General features: G+C 61.7%; 1 protein-coding gene across 4 annotated transcripts; it reads right to left on the bottom strand.

Annotated features, from left to right (window-relative positions):
- Nucleotides 1-63: 63 nt before the first annotated feature.
- POLRMT (RNA polymerase mitochondrial) lies at nucleotides 64-13,332 on the bottom strand. Of its 4 annotated transcripts, none has more exons than XM_082381067.1 (21): nucleotides 13,186-13,332; nucleotides 12,463-12,666; nucleotides 9,835-10,454; nucleotides 7,453-7,583; nucleotides 7,160-7,352; nucleotides 5,769-5,921; nucleotides 5,403-5,567; nucleotides 5,157-5,312; nucleotides 4,706-4,930; nucleotides 3,697-4,503; nucleotides 3,225-3,347; nucleotides 2,773-2,895; nucleotides 2,349-2,528; nucleotides 2,028-2,114; nucleotides 1,829-1,942; nucleotides 1,686-1,738; nucleotides 1,455-1,553; nucleotides 641-713; nucleotides 405-496; nucleotides 258-319; nucleotides 64-164 (listed from the first exon to the last, which is right to left on the bottom strand). In XM_082381067.1, the coding sequence occupies exons 1-21, from the start codon at nucleotides 13,271-13,273 to the stop codon at nucleotides 115-117; spliced, it is 3,798 nt and encodes a 1,265-aa protein (XP_082237193.1). In that variant the 5' UTR covers nucleotides 13,274-13,332; the 3' UTR covers nucleotides 64-114. The 4 variants fall into 4 exon arrangements, with proteins under 4 accessions (XP_082237193.1, XP_082237194.1, XP_082237195.1 ...); XM_082381068.1 differs by having other exon boundaries at nucleotides 5,769-5,918; XM_082381069.1 differs by having other exon boundaries at nucleotides 5,769-5,918; nucleotides 12,568-12,666.
- Nucleotides 13,333-16,299: the final 2,967 nt, after the last annotated feature.

The raw sequence follows: 16,299 nt of genomic DNA, 5'->3' as shown, positions 1-16,299 counted from the left end.
TCTGATCGCTCTGCCCGGACCCAGCGTGCAGCCCGCCCCTCCCCGAGGCAAGCAGCCCCCACGTGGTGACAGACCCTTTATTCACACTCAAGTACAGGGAGGCAGCACTGGCCGTCAGCTGAAGAAGTACGTGGAGTGCTTCACCTGCTCCAGGTTGAAGGTCCCTGCGGAGCGGAGCAGAGCAGAAGGCTGGGGGCGGGCCCTGGGGAAGGCCCTGCCCCCAGCCCTGTGAGGGGCCGTCCAGCCCTGGGCCTCACCTGCCTTGGGCACAGACAGCAGCGTGTCCATCAGCCTGGAGACCCAGATGCTCTTGGAGGTCCTGAAGGCAAAGGCGGGGTGGGGGTAAGGCCGGGGCGGCCTGGGGAGGGAGCGGCCACTGCGGTGCTGGGCTGGGGGGGCCTCACCTGGGGTCGGAGCAGAACCGCTTGATCAGGAACCTGGACAGGTTGTGGAGAATGGGCTGGCTGTGCAGACGGACGAACTGCTCACGGCAGACCTGCGGCGGGGGGGTGGGGGTGGGGCGTCAGCAGCCAGGAACCAGGCCCAAGGGGCAGGGGGACCGGGCTTCCCAGGTCAGGAGGGGTTGAGGTTGGGGGCGCGAGAGCCGGGGGTGTCCGCCCTAGCGGGGGTGGGCCTGCACCTGGTTCATGACCGCAACGTCAGCGGCGTGGGTCCAGAAGCAGTCGTGCACCGAGACGAAGGTCAGGCCCTTCCTGCAGCAGCAGTGAGGGGCCCCCGTGGAGAGGCCACGCCTTGAGGTCTCCTCCCTCACAATCCACACCCCCCCGCCGCCCAGCACTGGCCCAGCACTGGCCCAGCTCTCATCTCAAGCCCCTCCCCACCGCTCAGCCGGGGGGGCCCACTGTCCAGTGACGCCCACTCTCCTCTCGCCCCTCACCCCCGCGCACTCCAGCAGCTGTCTGTGCGCCACACGTGCCCCTCAGCAGGCAAGTGACAAGTTCTCCTCTTAGGAAGAAGCCTCTTTGCCACCCTACCCTCAACTGCCACCCAACTGATTCTCAGCTTCCCGTAGGGGGTGGCTGAGGCTGGGCCCCCTTCCACCACAGGGCTCCATCCCAGGGGTCCCCAAGCCACCCCAGGGGGGCACAGAACACAGAACCCCCACAGCAGTCTGGCTCAGTGCGGCCACACCCCCCCCAGAGGAGCAGCCGTTTCTAAGAGAACCGTGAGAAACTAGACACCTCTGCCTGCCCCGGCAGGTCCACACACATCAAGAGCAGGCCACACAGCAGGCCGGGCCCGGCGACCCTCCGAGGGCCAGCTTCACACTTGGAGCCCCTCCCCCACCCAGTCAGCCGCATCCCAACCCCTCCCTGCCTCGCGGCCTGTCGCCTCCGGGGCACCAGGTCCCCCAGGCCCCCACGGCTTCGGGCCTCGCCTGACCCCATCTCCAGCGGGCGGCACCCACCGCGGGGTCCCCAGCCCTGGTGCACCTGTAGCAGTGCAGGGCCGTGAGCATCATGTGCGAGGAGTCCAGCGAGTGGATGAAGTTGGGTGGGAAGCCGTTCTTCTGCTTCAGCGTATTGGGCTTCCTGGGGGCGGGGTGCAAGGTGGGGGACTCTGGAGCCTCAGCCCGGCCCGGCCCGACCCCAGTGGCCTCCCGGCCCAGGCGCCCCGGCCCCGCCCGCCCGCCCCTCCCTCCCCCCCCCCCCCCGTGCACTCACTGGCTGGTGTCCACGCTGCTGCTGAAGGTGAGGCTCTGGAGCCCGCCTTTGATCTGCAGGGTAGGGGCGGTAGGGGCAGGGGGCGCTGAGTCCTGCCTGGCGCAGCGGGGGCGGGGGCGGGGCAGGGGCGGGGCTGCACATACCATGACCTTGGAGTCACGGTGGTAGGGCTGGATGATGGGGATGCCCAGGGGCGTGACCCACTCCACGGCCGAGCCCGTGTGGGAGATGAGCCGGGCGCTCTCGGTCAGCCAGCGCTGCAGGGGTGGACACCGGGCTCAGGGGGGGCCGGCTCTGGGGAGCCACGGCCGAGGCGGGGGCAGGGGGAGGATGAGGCCTCACCTGGATGGACCGGGTGCCCGAGAACATCTCCTGCAGGCTGTTGAACACCTGGCGCACGAGGTAGTGAGAAGCCTCCCACACGAAGTCCTGGGGAGAGGGCGAGGGGAGGGCGTGGGCGGGGCCCAGGTTCCCGCCACGCCGCCTGATGGCCCTGGGCCAGTGACCTCGCACACTCTGAGGGGGTGGGCTCGCTCCCATGGACCCCGCTGGAGGACCCCACGGTGGGCAGAGACAAGACCCTGTGTCAGGACCGCCTGCTGCCCAGCGGCCACCTGCTACCGGACAGTGGCCGGCAGGATCTGGAGTCTCGGCCCCGCGCACCTGGGGGAAGTCGTGGATCTCCCGGAGGCGCTTCTCGATCTGCAGGCGGCCCCCGTAGCGGGTGACCCCGTACACGACGGTCATCACCGTCTGCTTGACCACCTTGCGGCTGATGAAACCCTGCAGCACCTGGGCCACCCGCACACCCTGTTCGGCGTCCTGCCTGCGGAACACCTCCACCTGGAGGAGTGGGGGTCAGTGGGCAGGGCCCTGCCCACCCCGAAGCCACCCACCCCGAGGCGCCTTCTCTTCCCGTGGACCTCACCATTGCCCCCCGACACGTCCCCCAGGAACCCTGCCTGACTGCCGGGTCACGTGACAGGTGGCGGCCGTGGCAGTGGGGTCCACAGCACCCAGATGTTCGAAAGACAGACCCGGGTGGGTCTGGGGGATAAGAGCAAGCGGGGGCGGGGTGGGTGCGCACCTGTGCAGCCACCTCACTGTACACGTCCTGCGGCAGGTCCAAGGGCAACAGGTTGACGGAGGCGGCCCCCACGCTGTCCCGGCCCAGGGCGGCGTAGTGCTGCAGGCCGTTACAGGAGCCATCCTGGGCGACGGGTGGAGGGTGAGGAGCAGGGAGCGAGGGGCGGGGCAAGGCGAGCTCCAGGCTTCCGCAGCTCGGCTCACGGGGTGCTCCCTGGACCTCCCACAATGACAGGCGGGCATCAACCCCCACAAAGCGGAACCGAGGCACAGAAAGGGTGGGGGGGGGCGTGTCTGCACAAGCTGCTCACCGTGGGAACACCAGCCTGTCAGAGTGGGATGGGCAGGTGCCGGGCACCCGTGCCATCCCTCGGCACCTCAACCCGAGCGAGACACCTTTGGCAGGCGCCCACAAGGGCCGGGCACGCTCCACACCGGAGTCCCCCAGCTCACCTGGTGAACCGGGAAGTGGGAGACATAGGCGGTGGGGTCGGGGGCACGCACCGCCTGGGCGACCTCCATGCAGCAGGCCAAGGCTTGCCAGGGCTCGTCTGCCTCCATCCACCACTTGCGGCCCTGCAGGAAGCAGCGGGCTGGGTGAGGCCAGGCCCGGTGGGGTCAGAGCCAGCCTGGGGGCACTTCCTGGGCGGGCCCAGGTGGCGTGGGGACACCGGGAGGCCCTGAATGGCGTGGAGAGAGGACAGGAGTGATAGACCAGGGAGGGGTCAGCCTGGAGGGAGGCCTATTGTGGCATGGGAGGCTGCTGATGGCCCAGGACAGAGGGAAAGACAAGCAGAAGGGTGCCTGGGAAGAAGCAGGGGGTGGGGGGTGCCTGCATGGGTCTGAGGTGGGCGCCACGGCGGCCAGGAGAGTGGTCAGGGGTCAGGGGTCAGGGCCCAGCCACTGTCCTCCCCACGCCACCCACCGTCATGGGCCGGTCCGCCGAGTCTAGGATGTCCTCCATCAGCTCGTCCGCATAGTCCCGGCGTGCCTGCAGCGACTCGCGCTTCTTGAGCCCTGTGAGGTTGACCAGGTGTATCTTGAGCCAGTTGAGGCCGTGGGGGCCGAGTGGGCGGCCCTGGGCGAACTCCAGCAGTGCGCGGGCCAGGTCACTGCCCAGGTGGTTGAAATGCGGTGAGCAGGGATAGGTCCGGCCGCGGAAGTCCATGTTGTGCGGCAGCCAAAAGACGCGGTGCCGCAGGTGCTGGGCCAGCGACAGGCGGTACAGTGCATCGGCGCGCAGGCTCTGCATCTCCCGTGCCACCTTCAGGCGCCGGGCCAGCTCCCGCCGCATCTCAGCCTTTTCGGCAGGCGAGACCTCGGGCAGCAAGCAGCCCTTGGGAGCCTGACGGCCCTCGGGTGGCCGGGGGGCCTCGGAGGGCGGGGCGGGCACACCCAGGCGAGGGCAGCCCTTGTCAGTGAACAGCTCCAGCACCAGGTCCAGTATGCGCCCGTTGACCCGCCAGGCACAGTTGCCCAGCTGGGTGAGGGCATCCAGGGCACCGTGCAGCTCGGCAGGCGGGCAGCGCTCCAGCAGGAGCTGGTGCTGCTGGCTGCCCTCCACAGAGCGCATCATCTTGGTGGGGCTCAGCAGGAAGGCACCCGAGTGGGGCGACGTCCAGGGCAGTGGTGGGCACAGCATGGGCACGTCCGTCGACTCAAAGGTCAGCGTGCGCTCTGCCGCCGTCTCCAGCAGCTGCGTGAAGGCCGGGTGAGGCTTCAGGATCCCGATCTGGGGGCGGGGCAGGCGGAGAAGGTTCGGGGGCTGCCCCAAAGGCAGTGGAGGAGGGCCCTGGGGTCCCCTCAGATGCCCCGACCCTGAGACCAGGTCCAGGGCCACAGCACCATTCTGGCAGGATCCCACCATGGCCCCGGGGACCTGCACCACCAGGAGCCCGCGGCCTCCCCGCAGGCCCGTCCCCACAGTGGCCCACCTGGCGGAAGCTGCGGAAGGAGTACACGTGGTAGAGCACGGGGATGAGCGTGCCTGGGCTCCGGGGCGCCGCCAGGCTGCTGGGCATCTGCGCGGCCCGCACCAGCACCTCCGCCAGCTGCTTTCCCAGCTGCACCACCACTGACATGGGCCAGGGCTGCTCGTGGGGGGCCTCAGGCGCCCCCAGTGCCTCCCAATGCTGCCGTGGCAGGCATGGTTCCGCCACCTGCAAGCCGGAGGGTGGCTCAGGGGGATGAGGGTCTGGGTGCAGAGCTGGAGACCTCCGCCCACCCCCAGGGAGGGGTGAGCTGACTGCTATCCCAGGGCTAGGTGAGGAAAATGAGGTGGAGTCTGGGGGCAAATCTGGTCGCCTCAGGAAAGGGGAGAGGAGAGAGGGGAGGGGACCTCCGCTCAACGCCTGGGTTTCCCCACCCAGGCTTCCTGGGCCTCACCTGGGTGTCGGAGGCCAGCAGGTGCAGGTACTTGGAGTAGCGCTGCTCCAGTTCCTGCACCTCGTTTCTGAGCTGCTTCCTCTTGAAGACACGCAGACCCAGCTCGTGCGCCAGGAAGAGAAGTGACTCTCCTTGCGCGGGCAGCGCCTGCAGGGTCTGGAGGGCAGCGAGCGCCATGAGCCCCGCGCTCCATGTGGACCCCACAGGCACACCCCCAGCAGCCCCTCCCCCTGGCCCCGTGCGCACCTGCAGCAGCACCCCCACAATCTCCTTCTCGCTGAGCAGGCACAGGTACGGGAAGAGTGAGAGGCGGCCTTCTCGAGCAGCGTGGGCCTCGCTCTCCTTGGTCTCTTGCAGCTCCCGGTACAGCGCCGTCCTCCATCGGGTGCGCAAGCCTGCCAGGGTCTTCCGCTGGGGGGAGGGGGTACACAAGGAGTCACCACCGTGCCCACCCAACCCTGCAGCCCGCGAGGCCCCAGCCCTACGCCTGGCAGTGCCTGGCTCAGTGGGGGTGGGGTGGGGGGGTGCCGTGCAGCCGGCCTCCCCCACGCGACCCTGCCCAGGCAGGGGACGCCCAGCTCGGCCGGAGCGGACCACCCCCCAGCCCCTTACCGCATGCAGGACCTCCTTGGTCAGCAGTGGAACCTTCTCCACGGACTCCACGGTGACAGTGGTGGCCATCTCCACGCGAAGCTGCTGTCGGAAGAGGCCCTGCAGCTCCTTCAGGGACAAGTGCAGCCTCGGGTAGGACACAGTGGGGTCCTGCTGGTGGCAACAGGCTGGTGGTGAGGTCCCGGTGCCTGACCTCTCGACCTGAGTCCCCCAGGGTTCCATCCACACCCGAGGTCAAGAAGAGCAGCTGCCCACCCTACACGTGCCAGGACCCCCACCCGCCCCCATGGCAGAATCACAGTCATTTTCCCAAGTCTCCTGAAAATCATCCATCCTTAACGCTGGGGGGAGAGCAGGGCCCAGGACAGTGAGACAACGATGCTGGTGTAACCGCATCTGCTGGCCTTGCCAGGCGGGCAGGACGCCCAGGAAGACAGTGCAAGTCCCCGGATGCTGCTGTTTTCTCTTTAAACTTGCAACTGTGTGAACGTGTGACCCTTCCAAAAATAGATAAATTAAAAATAGCAAAACCCAACACACTGAGAATCCAAAATATACATCTACACAAAGACCTGTCCACAGCCACAGCAGCACAGTTCACGATGCTTAAAAACTAGAAACGACCGAAGTGTCCATCAACAGATGATAGATAAACACAATGTGGTCCCTCCACACACGGGAACATCACTCAACCCTGAGAAGGGGTGAAGCCCTGACACTCGCTACCGCGTGGATGGACCCTGAGAACATGATGCTCAGTGAGAGAAGCCAGACACAGAAGGACACACAGGGTGTGATTCCATTGATGGGAAATGTCCAGAACAGGCAGATCCACAGAGAGTTAGTGGCTAGTGGTTGTCAGGGGCTGGTGCGGGGGGTGGGGGGGTGGGGGGGGGGATGGGGACTGACTGCTGATGGGGACGGGCTTCCTTTTGGGATAATGGAATGTTCTGGAATTACATAGAGATCAACGTACTAAAAAAAAAAAAAATACTGAATTACACTTTAAAAGGTGAACTGTAGAACAGGAGAATTATGTCCCAGTAAAAAGAAAAAACCCAGTGCCTCAAGGTGTCATGCTCTACTCCACCCTGGGAGGCGATGCGGCCTCGCCCGCTGCCTGCCGCCTGCGGAGTTAGCTGTCCAGTCTTATTTAGGGAGGGCACACAGGCCCTGCGACACCCCGACGCTCGGCCCACGGCTGCATTGCCACGTGGAAACCGAGGACTGTGCAGCGTGGGCCCCCCACAACAGCCTCCCTCCCGCCAGCATGGGGTTGGGTGGGGCCGACCCCGCCAAGAGAGACGGGGAGGGGCCGAGGCGCCCGGAGACAACACCTCACCCCCGGCCCCCCGCTCCCGGCAGGTGCCAGGCCACAGGCGCCAGCTCACCTTGGCGTAGATCTCCCGGAGCAGCGGCGAGGTGTTGACCTGGGGCGGGGGCACGGGCGGCCGCGGGGGGGTGAAGGCGGGCTTGGCCTTGCGCACAGCCCGCAGGAGCTCAGCCCGCTCCTCGGCGCTCAGCGGCCCAGCCGTGAAGAGCCCCTGCAGCTGTAGCCCGTCCTGCGCCATCTGCTTCAGGCACCTGCAGGGCACACACACCCGGCTCCCAGCGCCGGTGCCCGGGGAGCCCCAGGGATCCCAGCCCCCAGCTCAGCCAGGCCACCCCACACCGACCCACCCACCTTCGGATGGTGCCAGCATCCTGGTCCAGGCGCCCCATGCACTGCAGGGCAGCTGCGTAGGACCGCAGGTCCGGGGCGAGGCCGGCATCTTTCAGCATGAAGAACACGTACATCAGCTCTTTGAAGGAGCCCTGGGGGAACCAAGCGGGGTGAGGGCCTGCGGGGGGGCCGGGTGTGGGCGGAAGGGAGGCCCCAGCTCGGCCCACAGTGCTCCCTGCTGCCCACCTGCTCCTCTACCCAGTTTCCCGACGACCGGGCCTCCTTCCTCCACACAGGCCTCCCCGCTACCTTCCCCTGCGGTTTTTCCTCCAGCCCACTGGTGGCTCAGGAGAGATGCCACAGACCCTTCCAGAGAGAGGCATTCCCAGCACCCCGCCATGTGTCCTGCACCCTGTCTGAGAGGTGCTGCCACCCCAGACCACGTGCCAGCAACTGGGTCCTAGGTGCTTGTCTGCACGGCCCGGGGTGCGATCAGTCCGGTAGTCACCAACCATACCGGCCACTTAGCTTAGTTTAAATTAAATACTCGGTTCAGCAGCAACAGGAGGCTGGAGCAGATGAAGAACACTGGCAACGTCACAGAAAGGTCTACTGGACGCTGCTGGTCTAGATTCAGCCCATCTATCCTACCTCTAAAAACTCACAGTAGGAGTACTTCCCTGGTGGCTCAGTGGTTGAGAGTCTGCCTGCCAATGCAGGGGACACGGGTTCGAGCCCTGGTCCAGGAAGATCCCACATGCCGCGGAGCAACTAAGCCCGTGCGCCACAACTACCGAGCCTGCGCTCTAGATCCCGCGAGCCACAACTAAGACCTGATGCAGCCAAATAAATAAAAAATGGAAACAACTTTTATTAAAAGAAAGAAAAAAAAAAAAAACTCAACAGTAATGTCACCACCACCATGAAAACATGCACTCGACCCTTCACAGTGTTAAACACACACACACATGGGGTTGGAGCCCTGGATTACAGCCCTCACTCCTCCCAAGATGGGAAACCCGAGGCGCAGAGGGAAGGGAGGGGTGTGGCCACGGGGAGCACACGGCAGAACGGGACTAAACTCAGGTCTGGGTGGCAGCCAGGCCTGCTCGACATAGGCTGGCTGCCTAGGGCCCCCAAAACTCACATCCACCTGGAACCTCAGAAAAGGGCCTTATTTGGAAACAGGGTCCCTGCAGGTGCAGTTAGGATGAGGTCACACTGGAGGAGGCCGTGTGACCACTGAGGCAGAGATCAGAGGGACGCGGCCACAGCCCAAGGGACATCGCAGACCCAGGAGCTGGCAGAGGCGCGAAGCACCCTCCCCTGGAGCCTCCAGAGGGAGTGGGGCCCTGCCACGCCCTGACCTCGGACGTCTGGCCGCTGGGACTAAAAGAAAACAAACTTCTGCTGCTTTAAGCCTCCCGGTTTGTGTTCATTTGTTCGGCAGCCCCAGGAAGCTCATCTAATCAGAAATATGCTGCCGTAACAGGACCCTTTGTGGGGGGGACGCCGGAAGCCAGAGACCTGGGAAGGCAGACTAACTCCTGGGAACTGAGTGCCCTCCTGCAAAGACAATGCAGGCAAGAAGCTCCCTGTGACTGTCGCTGTGGAGCCCCTGGAAGCCTCCCAGCGCTATCAGGCGGCTCTGGGCCGCGTTCTGTGCGTGAGTCAGCACAGCGAAGTCCCTGCCGCCAACCTGCCTTAGCAAGTTGCACCTGTGTCTTCACACAGCTGTTTCCCTTGTTTGCCCGGCACTAACGCTTTCCCTGCTGCTCCTCAAATGAGGCCACAGACCCACGGGAGGGAGGGTGTTGGGGAAGTTCTCACCGCAAGGGCACTTAAGCAACTCTCCTAAGCAGCCACGGGTCAGAGGAGAAATCGCAGGAGAAAACAGAAAACGTGGGAGAGGGAAGCAGCTAAAGCTGTTCCCAGAGGGAAATTCACAGCTGTGAATGTCTGCATTAAAAAGAAGGATCCCACCTAGGAAACTCAAGACAAGAACAAGCTAGATGGAAAGCACTGAGGTCGCAGCCCCAAGAAGGGTCTGCAGCGCCCCTCACACCAGAGCCGTGGTCAAGTAACCAGAAGGAAATGCTCTGAACCAGAGCACAGCTTCTTCCTGCTCTTTTGGTCATTTTCCCACTTTGCTTTGAAGGCCATGTGTGACTCATAATCGACAAGCCTAAAGAATTATTAAAACAATAAAAGATATAAAGCAGAAGCTAACACACCATTGTAAGGCAATTATACTTCAATAAAGATGTTTAAAAAAAAAAAAAAACAATAAAAGACAAAGGCCTGAGCCCTGGGGCTAAAAGACAAGGGTTCGAATCTAAGTGCCCCCAAGTTGGCTTCTGCCTCTGGCCCCGGGGCACTCGCTCCCGGGGCCCAGCCACTCACCTGGCGGGCCCAGCCGAGCATGACCATGTTGTACATGGAGAGTGTGAGCAGCCGCTGCTGCTGGGACTTGCTGTGGTGGGTGACCAGCACGTGGTGGGCCAGGGGCAGGTTGCCCGTGAGCAGGCAGCACTCAAAGAAGGACAGGAGCCTCTGCCGCTGGCCCTCCAGCCGCGACTCGGGGCCTCTGTCCGCCGGGGCCGCCGCCGCCTCGCCGCTCCGCCCCTGCGGGGCCTCCTGCAGCAGCTGCGCCAGCTGCTCCTCCCACGGGCTCCGGGGCGCCCCCTGCTCCCAGTGCTGCAGCTGGCTCGCCAGCTTCCTGCTCAGCAGCCGGGGCTCCGAGCGCAGCTGCTTTTGCCAGGCCACCTTCTCCATGTGCTTCTGCAGCTTCCCCTCCAGCCGCTGCTTGCGCCTCTCCATCAGCCGCTGATCGTCGTCCAGTTTCTGCGCCCAGCGGCTGCTGAGCATGGGGGCGGCCCCCTCGGCCCCTGCCTGGGCCTGCCTGGGTGGCTGGGCGCCGCCAGCCTCCGGGGCGCGAGCCACGGCCACCCTCTTGGCCACCCTCTTCACCGTCACCTCTGCCACGCCCTCGGCCTGCAGCTGCCGCACCCGCGCCTTGAGCACTGTGGGGCAGAGGGCGAGACGTCAGGGGACCCCGCTGCCCAGGAGGCGAGAGACCTCAGCCCTGTGTGTCTGCTGACCACCGCAAACGTCCCTAGACTTACCTCGTCGGCCACGCACGCCCCGCCCACCCAACCAGCACCCATCCACCCGAGCCACTCGAACCCAACGTCCCGAACAGGCTCCCGGTGTTGCCCACAACCTGCCTCTCTGCGTCCTCCCCCACCCCCCCAAGCTCTGTCCTTCCCAGCCCGACCAAAAGTCACAGGTCGTCTGCGACTCTCCCCCTCTACATGCAGCCCGTGAGCGCCTCCTCAGGGCTCTGCCTTCAAAATCCACCCGGGTGCCGGCGCCTCCCTGCACCTCCCACCCCCACTCCATCTGTAATGGCCTCAGGGCCTTTGCACGTGCCATTATCCCCTCACACACAGACAATTCACAGCCCGCCGCTGCCCTGTGCCACTTCACCGACAGTCAGCTCTCAGGACCTGGGGCAATTCTGTTCTACAGAGTTTCAGGCCACTGAGCTGGTGAACAGGGAACCACCACTCCCAGGCAAACACGGGGCTCCTGAGAGCCCATGGTCACATTTCCATCAACAGGTCCACACATAACCCTGTTTTGTGAGTTCTCATCTGAGATATCTTACTTCCTGTGTACTGCTGATTCACTAACATTGAACTCACAGCCAATACTTCTACAACTCATTCCTCAACAAAGCTTGTCGAACACGCAGATTTTCTACAAAAGGCACGTCACAGCCCCCTTGAGCTGAGGAAACTAGACAGCACCCCAGCACCACGCCTGGGGCGATTTTAAACTGCAGAACCACCAACAAAGAGCACAAAATGCAAAAACGTGGCACCAGATACACCCTGAAAAGGACGCCTGTTGACAGGGAGTCGCCCAGCTCCACCTCAGCTGGGAAGGCATGCATTGGCTTTGGGGTTACAAGTTCAGCTGGTAGGAGACTTTGCAAACACAGAATCCACGAACGTGAGGACCAAGGGTATCCATCTCCTGCCTGCGCCTGTCTCACTACAACATCGGCCCCAGAGAGAGCTGGCCCAGAGCAGAAACACAGGTGCGGCCCTGGCCCCAGTGACTGGAGACTCAGCAGACCCTTTCTGCACGTGCGGGAGACTGTCCGGCGGCAAAGCGTGGGGCAGGACACGAGGCAGAAGCTGGATGTGGGCACAGGTTTCCCTCGGAGGCGGCCGCATCTGAGCCACCTGGGGGGTGACCCGGGACAAGCAGGTGCAAAGCTCCTGATGCCAGAAGCCGAGGAGGTAGGCAAAGGCCCGGAGGTCTATGGCCCTCAGTGGGGGTCTGGAGATTATTCTGTGAGAGAGGAAACAGTTGGACGGTTCAAGGCTGGGGAGTGAGATGAAGTGATTCAGATTTCCAGACCCTGGGCTTAGCTTTAAAATAATGAGATGGGTGAGAAACGAAAGAAGGTTGCTCTTGAAGCGCGTGGGACCTGTGGCTTCACTTCTGTGTGTTTGGGGTTTTCTGAAATTAGGTGTTTTTCAAAGCCTCCCCCACCCCACTCCTGGCTGGGGGACACACACTGGACGAGGGACAGGAGGGGAAGCAGGAGGCACTGGACGTCTGGGAAGGAGAGGACAGTGAGGTGGCGAGAAGGACAGATGCCCCCCACTTGCTACAGAGGCCGCCAGGACCTGGCTGTCCGTCCCAGGTGACAATGACCACAACTAGACCCCATCATGCACCCAAGCCCAGGAAGCTGAGCCAGGACCACTGAGCTTGGTCAAGTCACAGCTCAAAGCCCAGCTCTGCACGTGCAGCGGTGTGTGGCCTTGAGCCAGTCTCTCCAGCCACAGATCTGGGCCTCAACTGTCTCATCTGGAAAGGGGGAGCCCCTGCTGGGACGAGGGAACTACAAGAGCTCGCTGTGTACAGCACTCGCTTCACCGTGGGGGCCCTCGGACCACCAGAGAGCGGGACCCCATGAGTCACCCCACCTTACAGACTGACATCCCTTCTCACCGGGGTTACTGTGGGGAACCAGGGAGGCGGCTCCCAGCAGCGCTGCCGACGGGGGGGACAGTGAGGAAGGGGCTTCAGGCCCCAGACCTCGGGGGTCAGGCTCACCCTCCAGCAGCTCGGCATGGCCCCAGTCCTTCCGGCGGTCCTGCTCACAAGGGCTGGCAGTCGAGCTCCTCTTACGGCCCCAGACGCCACCAAGGGCCCCTGCAGGAGAGACCAGGGAGGCTGAAGGAGGCGGGCATCAGGGGTGGGGGAGGGAGGGCCCTCACAGGGTCAGGAATCGCAGGATCCGGGGCAAAGGAACCCTAAAGGCAGTGGGAACTGTCAGTGGTCACCGGTCTCACACTGGAAAGAAACTAACAGGACAAAAGTGAAGGGGACACCACGGGCAAAGGAAAAAAGAAAACTGGGGCGTGGGGTGGAGGATAAAATGTTCGTCGAACTAAGGCACAGACAATTCAAAGGTTAAAAACCCTAAACCGTAAGTAGTGGGTCATGGGGCTCCAAAAGAAATCAAGGGTCGAAGATCAAAGTGCCCCGCCGACTCCTGTCCGGAGAGTGGGCCAAGGACGAGTGAAAGCTGCGGCGAGTCACTGGGTTCCCCAGAACTCCCAAGGGCAAAGGGCAAAGGTCGGAGGGAGCTGGATCCCGAGGGTCGAGAAGCCAAAGGTCACGGCCGCGGGTGGGGGGCAGGGCAGCGGTCCCGGGACTCCCCTTCATTACCTTCCTCGGCCAGGAAGCCGGGGGCGCCCGCCGGCCACAGGGCCCTCCCGAACCCCGCCGCGCCGCGGCCCCAGCGCACGGCAGACATGCTGCCAGCACGCGGGACCACCGCGCCGCCCGCGCCCGCCGGGAGTTGTAGTCCTAAGGCCTACGGCGGCCGCGAAGGGACCACGCGCCTGGAGAGCGCCGACAGAACCACAATTCCCAGGGGGCAGCGGGGCGCCGGAGGCGGGGGGCATGCGCCGGTGGCGCCCTCTGATTGGCTGTTCACTGTCGAGGCGGGGCGGGACAGAGCCGTTGCTTGGGCAACACTGCGAGAATCTAAGCCATCTTTGGGAGGACCCGGAACCTGGGTTTTGTTGTTGTTGTTTAAGGAATACTCGCCAAATAATTAGGACAGCGTTCTGCAATTTAGAGATTCCTATCCGCGATCTTCATTGATCCAAAGATAGCTCTGGGGAGGGAACTATTACTATCTCCGGTTTATTGTGGAGGAAGCTGAGGTTCAGAGAGGTCAATCAAGTTCCCCAAAGACACACAGCACAAATGTTAGAGAGACTGGAATGAAGGCCCACATCCGTCTGACTCAAAGTCGCAGAGCCAACGGTCAGCTGGGTCATCGTGTTTCCTGGACATTTCCCTCATTCACTCTTTCTGGCCTCAGTTTACCCACTAGTTCCCAAGGCCAGGGACGGAGTGGGGCAGAGAGCGCAGACTCACCTCTAACTAAGTTGATTTGATGACAAGTGGAATGAAATAATCCCTGGAGCCTGGAGCATCTCAGCCCTGGTCTCCAGGGAGATCCCACTCAGGAGTAAGCAGGGCCAAAACTTTAGAATCAGACCTGGAAGGCATGCCTCACCTTATCATTCAGCTGGGGAAACTGAGGTCAGGGGAGGGAGCGTCTGCTCTGGGATTGGCTGGTATGTGAAGGATGAGAATAGGCACACATGGTGTAACTGCGCTCCAGGCAGCAATCAAAGCGAGTGCAAAGGCCCTGAGAGGCAGGAATAACTGTGGAAAGTTGGAATTCGAGCAGTGTTTGGGAGAGAGGAAGCAGAGGCAAAGGTGGAAGGGTGCTCAGGGGCCAGACCACGGTGGGCCTTAGGGGCCTCAGCTCAAGCTGCCACCTGTCCCCAGTTGCTCAGACTTCAGTCTCCCCACTACCCAGAGTGGAGGCCGGACCTGTACTCTGGAAGGGTCAGACTCCTAGGTCTGGACGCCTCTCGACAGCACATTCCAGACGCAGCTGCCCACGCGGGCCTGTGCACTGTGATGCCACCAGCTGGGAATGTTTTCAACAGACAGCAGCATCCTCCTGAACCCGCCCCAATCCACCCCAAGATGCCCTGGGGGGCCGTGACCTCAGACCTGGCTCACACCTAGGGTTTCCTTCCTGGCCTGGTGGGGGAGGGGGTCACTGAATCAGCTGGCCCTGGCCCCCCCAAGACCTAGAGACATCCCCTCGTATCCCCGCAGTCTGGCAGAGCCAGGAGCCTGGGCTGGAAGCCAAGACTTCTGAATTCTTTTGCCTCAGTTTCCTCTTCTACTCTCTGGGACATCAGATTCCCTAAACTAGTATCTCCCCAAGAGCTGGATCCTGGATCTTGGCGGTGAGGAAGCCATTCTCCTTTCAGTCCCTGCTCAAACACGGGCGGTCTCGCTTGGTGCCACCTGTGTGTTACCCCTGTCTCAGCTCCCGGGCTGGGGTCCTGCCAATCGGAGACTTTTGTCACATGGTCTCTTCTCTTTGTATTTCTTCTTACAGCTTATTGTCAATGTGTCAATGTATGGCACTGGTTTTCCACTCCTGATGGGGATATCAAATTTCCTTGTAAAACTTAAGCATGAAAATATGAATAACACATGAGACAAGTGGAGACAGATGTCCTTAAGAGGGGGTCATGGCATCGAGACGTTGGGGTTTGGGCAAGACTGTGTTTCAGAAGCTGTTCACGTGTGCTGGGTTCTTCCCCAAAACTTTTCACCCAAATTGAACCAAGAGATGTTCAGATGAACTTAGGCTGTGGGACATTCTGTGAGACTTCAAAAGTGTTGGGGGGTGGGGAGGGATAAACTGGGAGATTGGGATGGACATACACACACTACCATATATAAAACAGATAACTAGTAAGGACCTACCGTGTAGCACAGGGAACTCTACTCAGTACTCTGTAATGACCTATACGGGAAAAGAATCTAGAAAAGAGTGGATATATGTATATGCATAGCTGATTCAGTTTGCTCTACACCTGAAACTAACACAGCATTGTAAATCAATTATACGCCAATAAAAAATTAATAAAAAAAAAAGAAGACGTGTTGAGGAAGGCAAGGAATGCTCTCTAGATGGAAAGACATGGCATCAGATTCCTGGGGCCACCGTAACAAACGACCACAAACTTGGTGCCCTAACAACAAAAATTAATTCTCTCATATTTCTGGAGACAAGACATCCAAAATTAGTATCACTGGGATGAAATCAGGGTGTGGACAGAGCCGTGCCCCATCCGGAGGCTCCCAGGGAGGGTCCTTACTGCTTCTTCCAGCTTCTGGGGCTCCAGGCATCCTGGGCTTGTGGCCGTGTCCCTCCCGTCTCTGCCTTCGCCTTCACGTGGCCTCTCCTCCGTGTCTGTGTCTCTCATAAGGGTACTTGTGACTGCATTTAGGGCGCCTAGGATGATCTCATTTGAAAATCTTAATGTAATGGCAGCTGCCAAGACTCTTTATCCAAATAAGGTCAGATTCACAGGTTCTGGGGATTAGAATGTGGACACATCTTTGTGGGCCTTTATTCAGCCAATCACAGCGACAGAGAACAGAAGGCACTGCATGTGCCCTACTCAGGTTTGGGATGAGAAAAAAAGGTATTCAAGGACATAACGGTGAAAAGAGGGGGCATTTGAGCGTGGATGAGGGATAAGTTTGCCACTTGGCTATGACGGAGCACCTTGCCATTAGAAGACTCGTCCGGGAATTCCCTGGCGGTCCAGCGGTTAAGACTCCGCGATTTCACTGCCAAGGGTCCGGGTTCGATCCCTGGTCGGTGAAATGTGATCCCCAGCCGCATGGCACAGCCAAAAAAAAAAAAAAAAAAAAATACTCGTCCGACCA

Source organism: Balaenoptera borealis, assembly GCF_965194805.1.
Source record: "Balaenoptera borealis genome assembly, chromosome: 2".
Taxonomy (NCBI): Eukaryota; Metazoa; Chordata; class Mammalia; order Artiodactyla; family Balaenopteridae; genus Balaenoptera; species Balaenoptera borealis.
This window is presented reverse-complemented; position numbering and strand designations above follow the sequence as displayed.

What these genes read in the sequence shown, in the direction of transcription:
- POLRMT (XM_082381067.1), bottom strand. Translation starts at nt 13,273, where the DNA reads ATGTCTGCCGTGCGCTGGGGCCGCGGCGCGGCGGGGTTCGGGAGGGCC. An exon ending in CGGCTTCCTGGCCGAGGAAG is followed by an intron (nt 12,667 to 13,185) that starts GTAATGAAGGGG and finishes TCTCTCCTGCAG; the next exon opens with GGGCCCTTGGTGGCGTCTGG. An exon ending in ACAGTGAGGTGGCTGCACAG is followed by an intron (nt 2,529 to 2,772) that starts GTGCGCACCCAC and finishes CCACTCCTCCAG; the next exon opens with GTGGAGGTGTTCCGCAGGCA.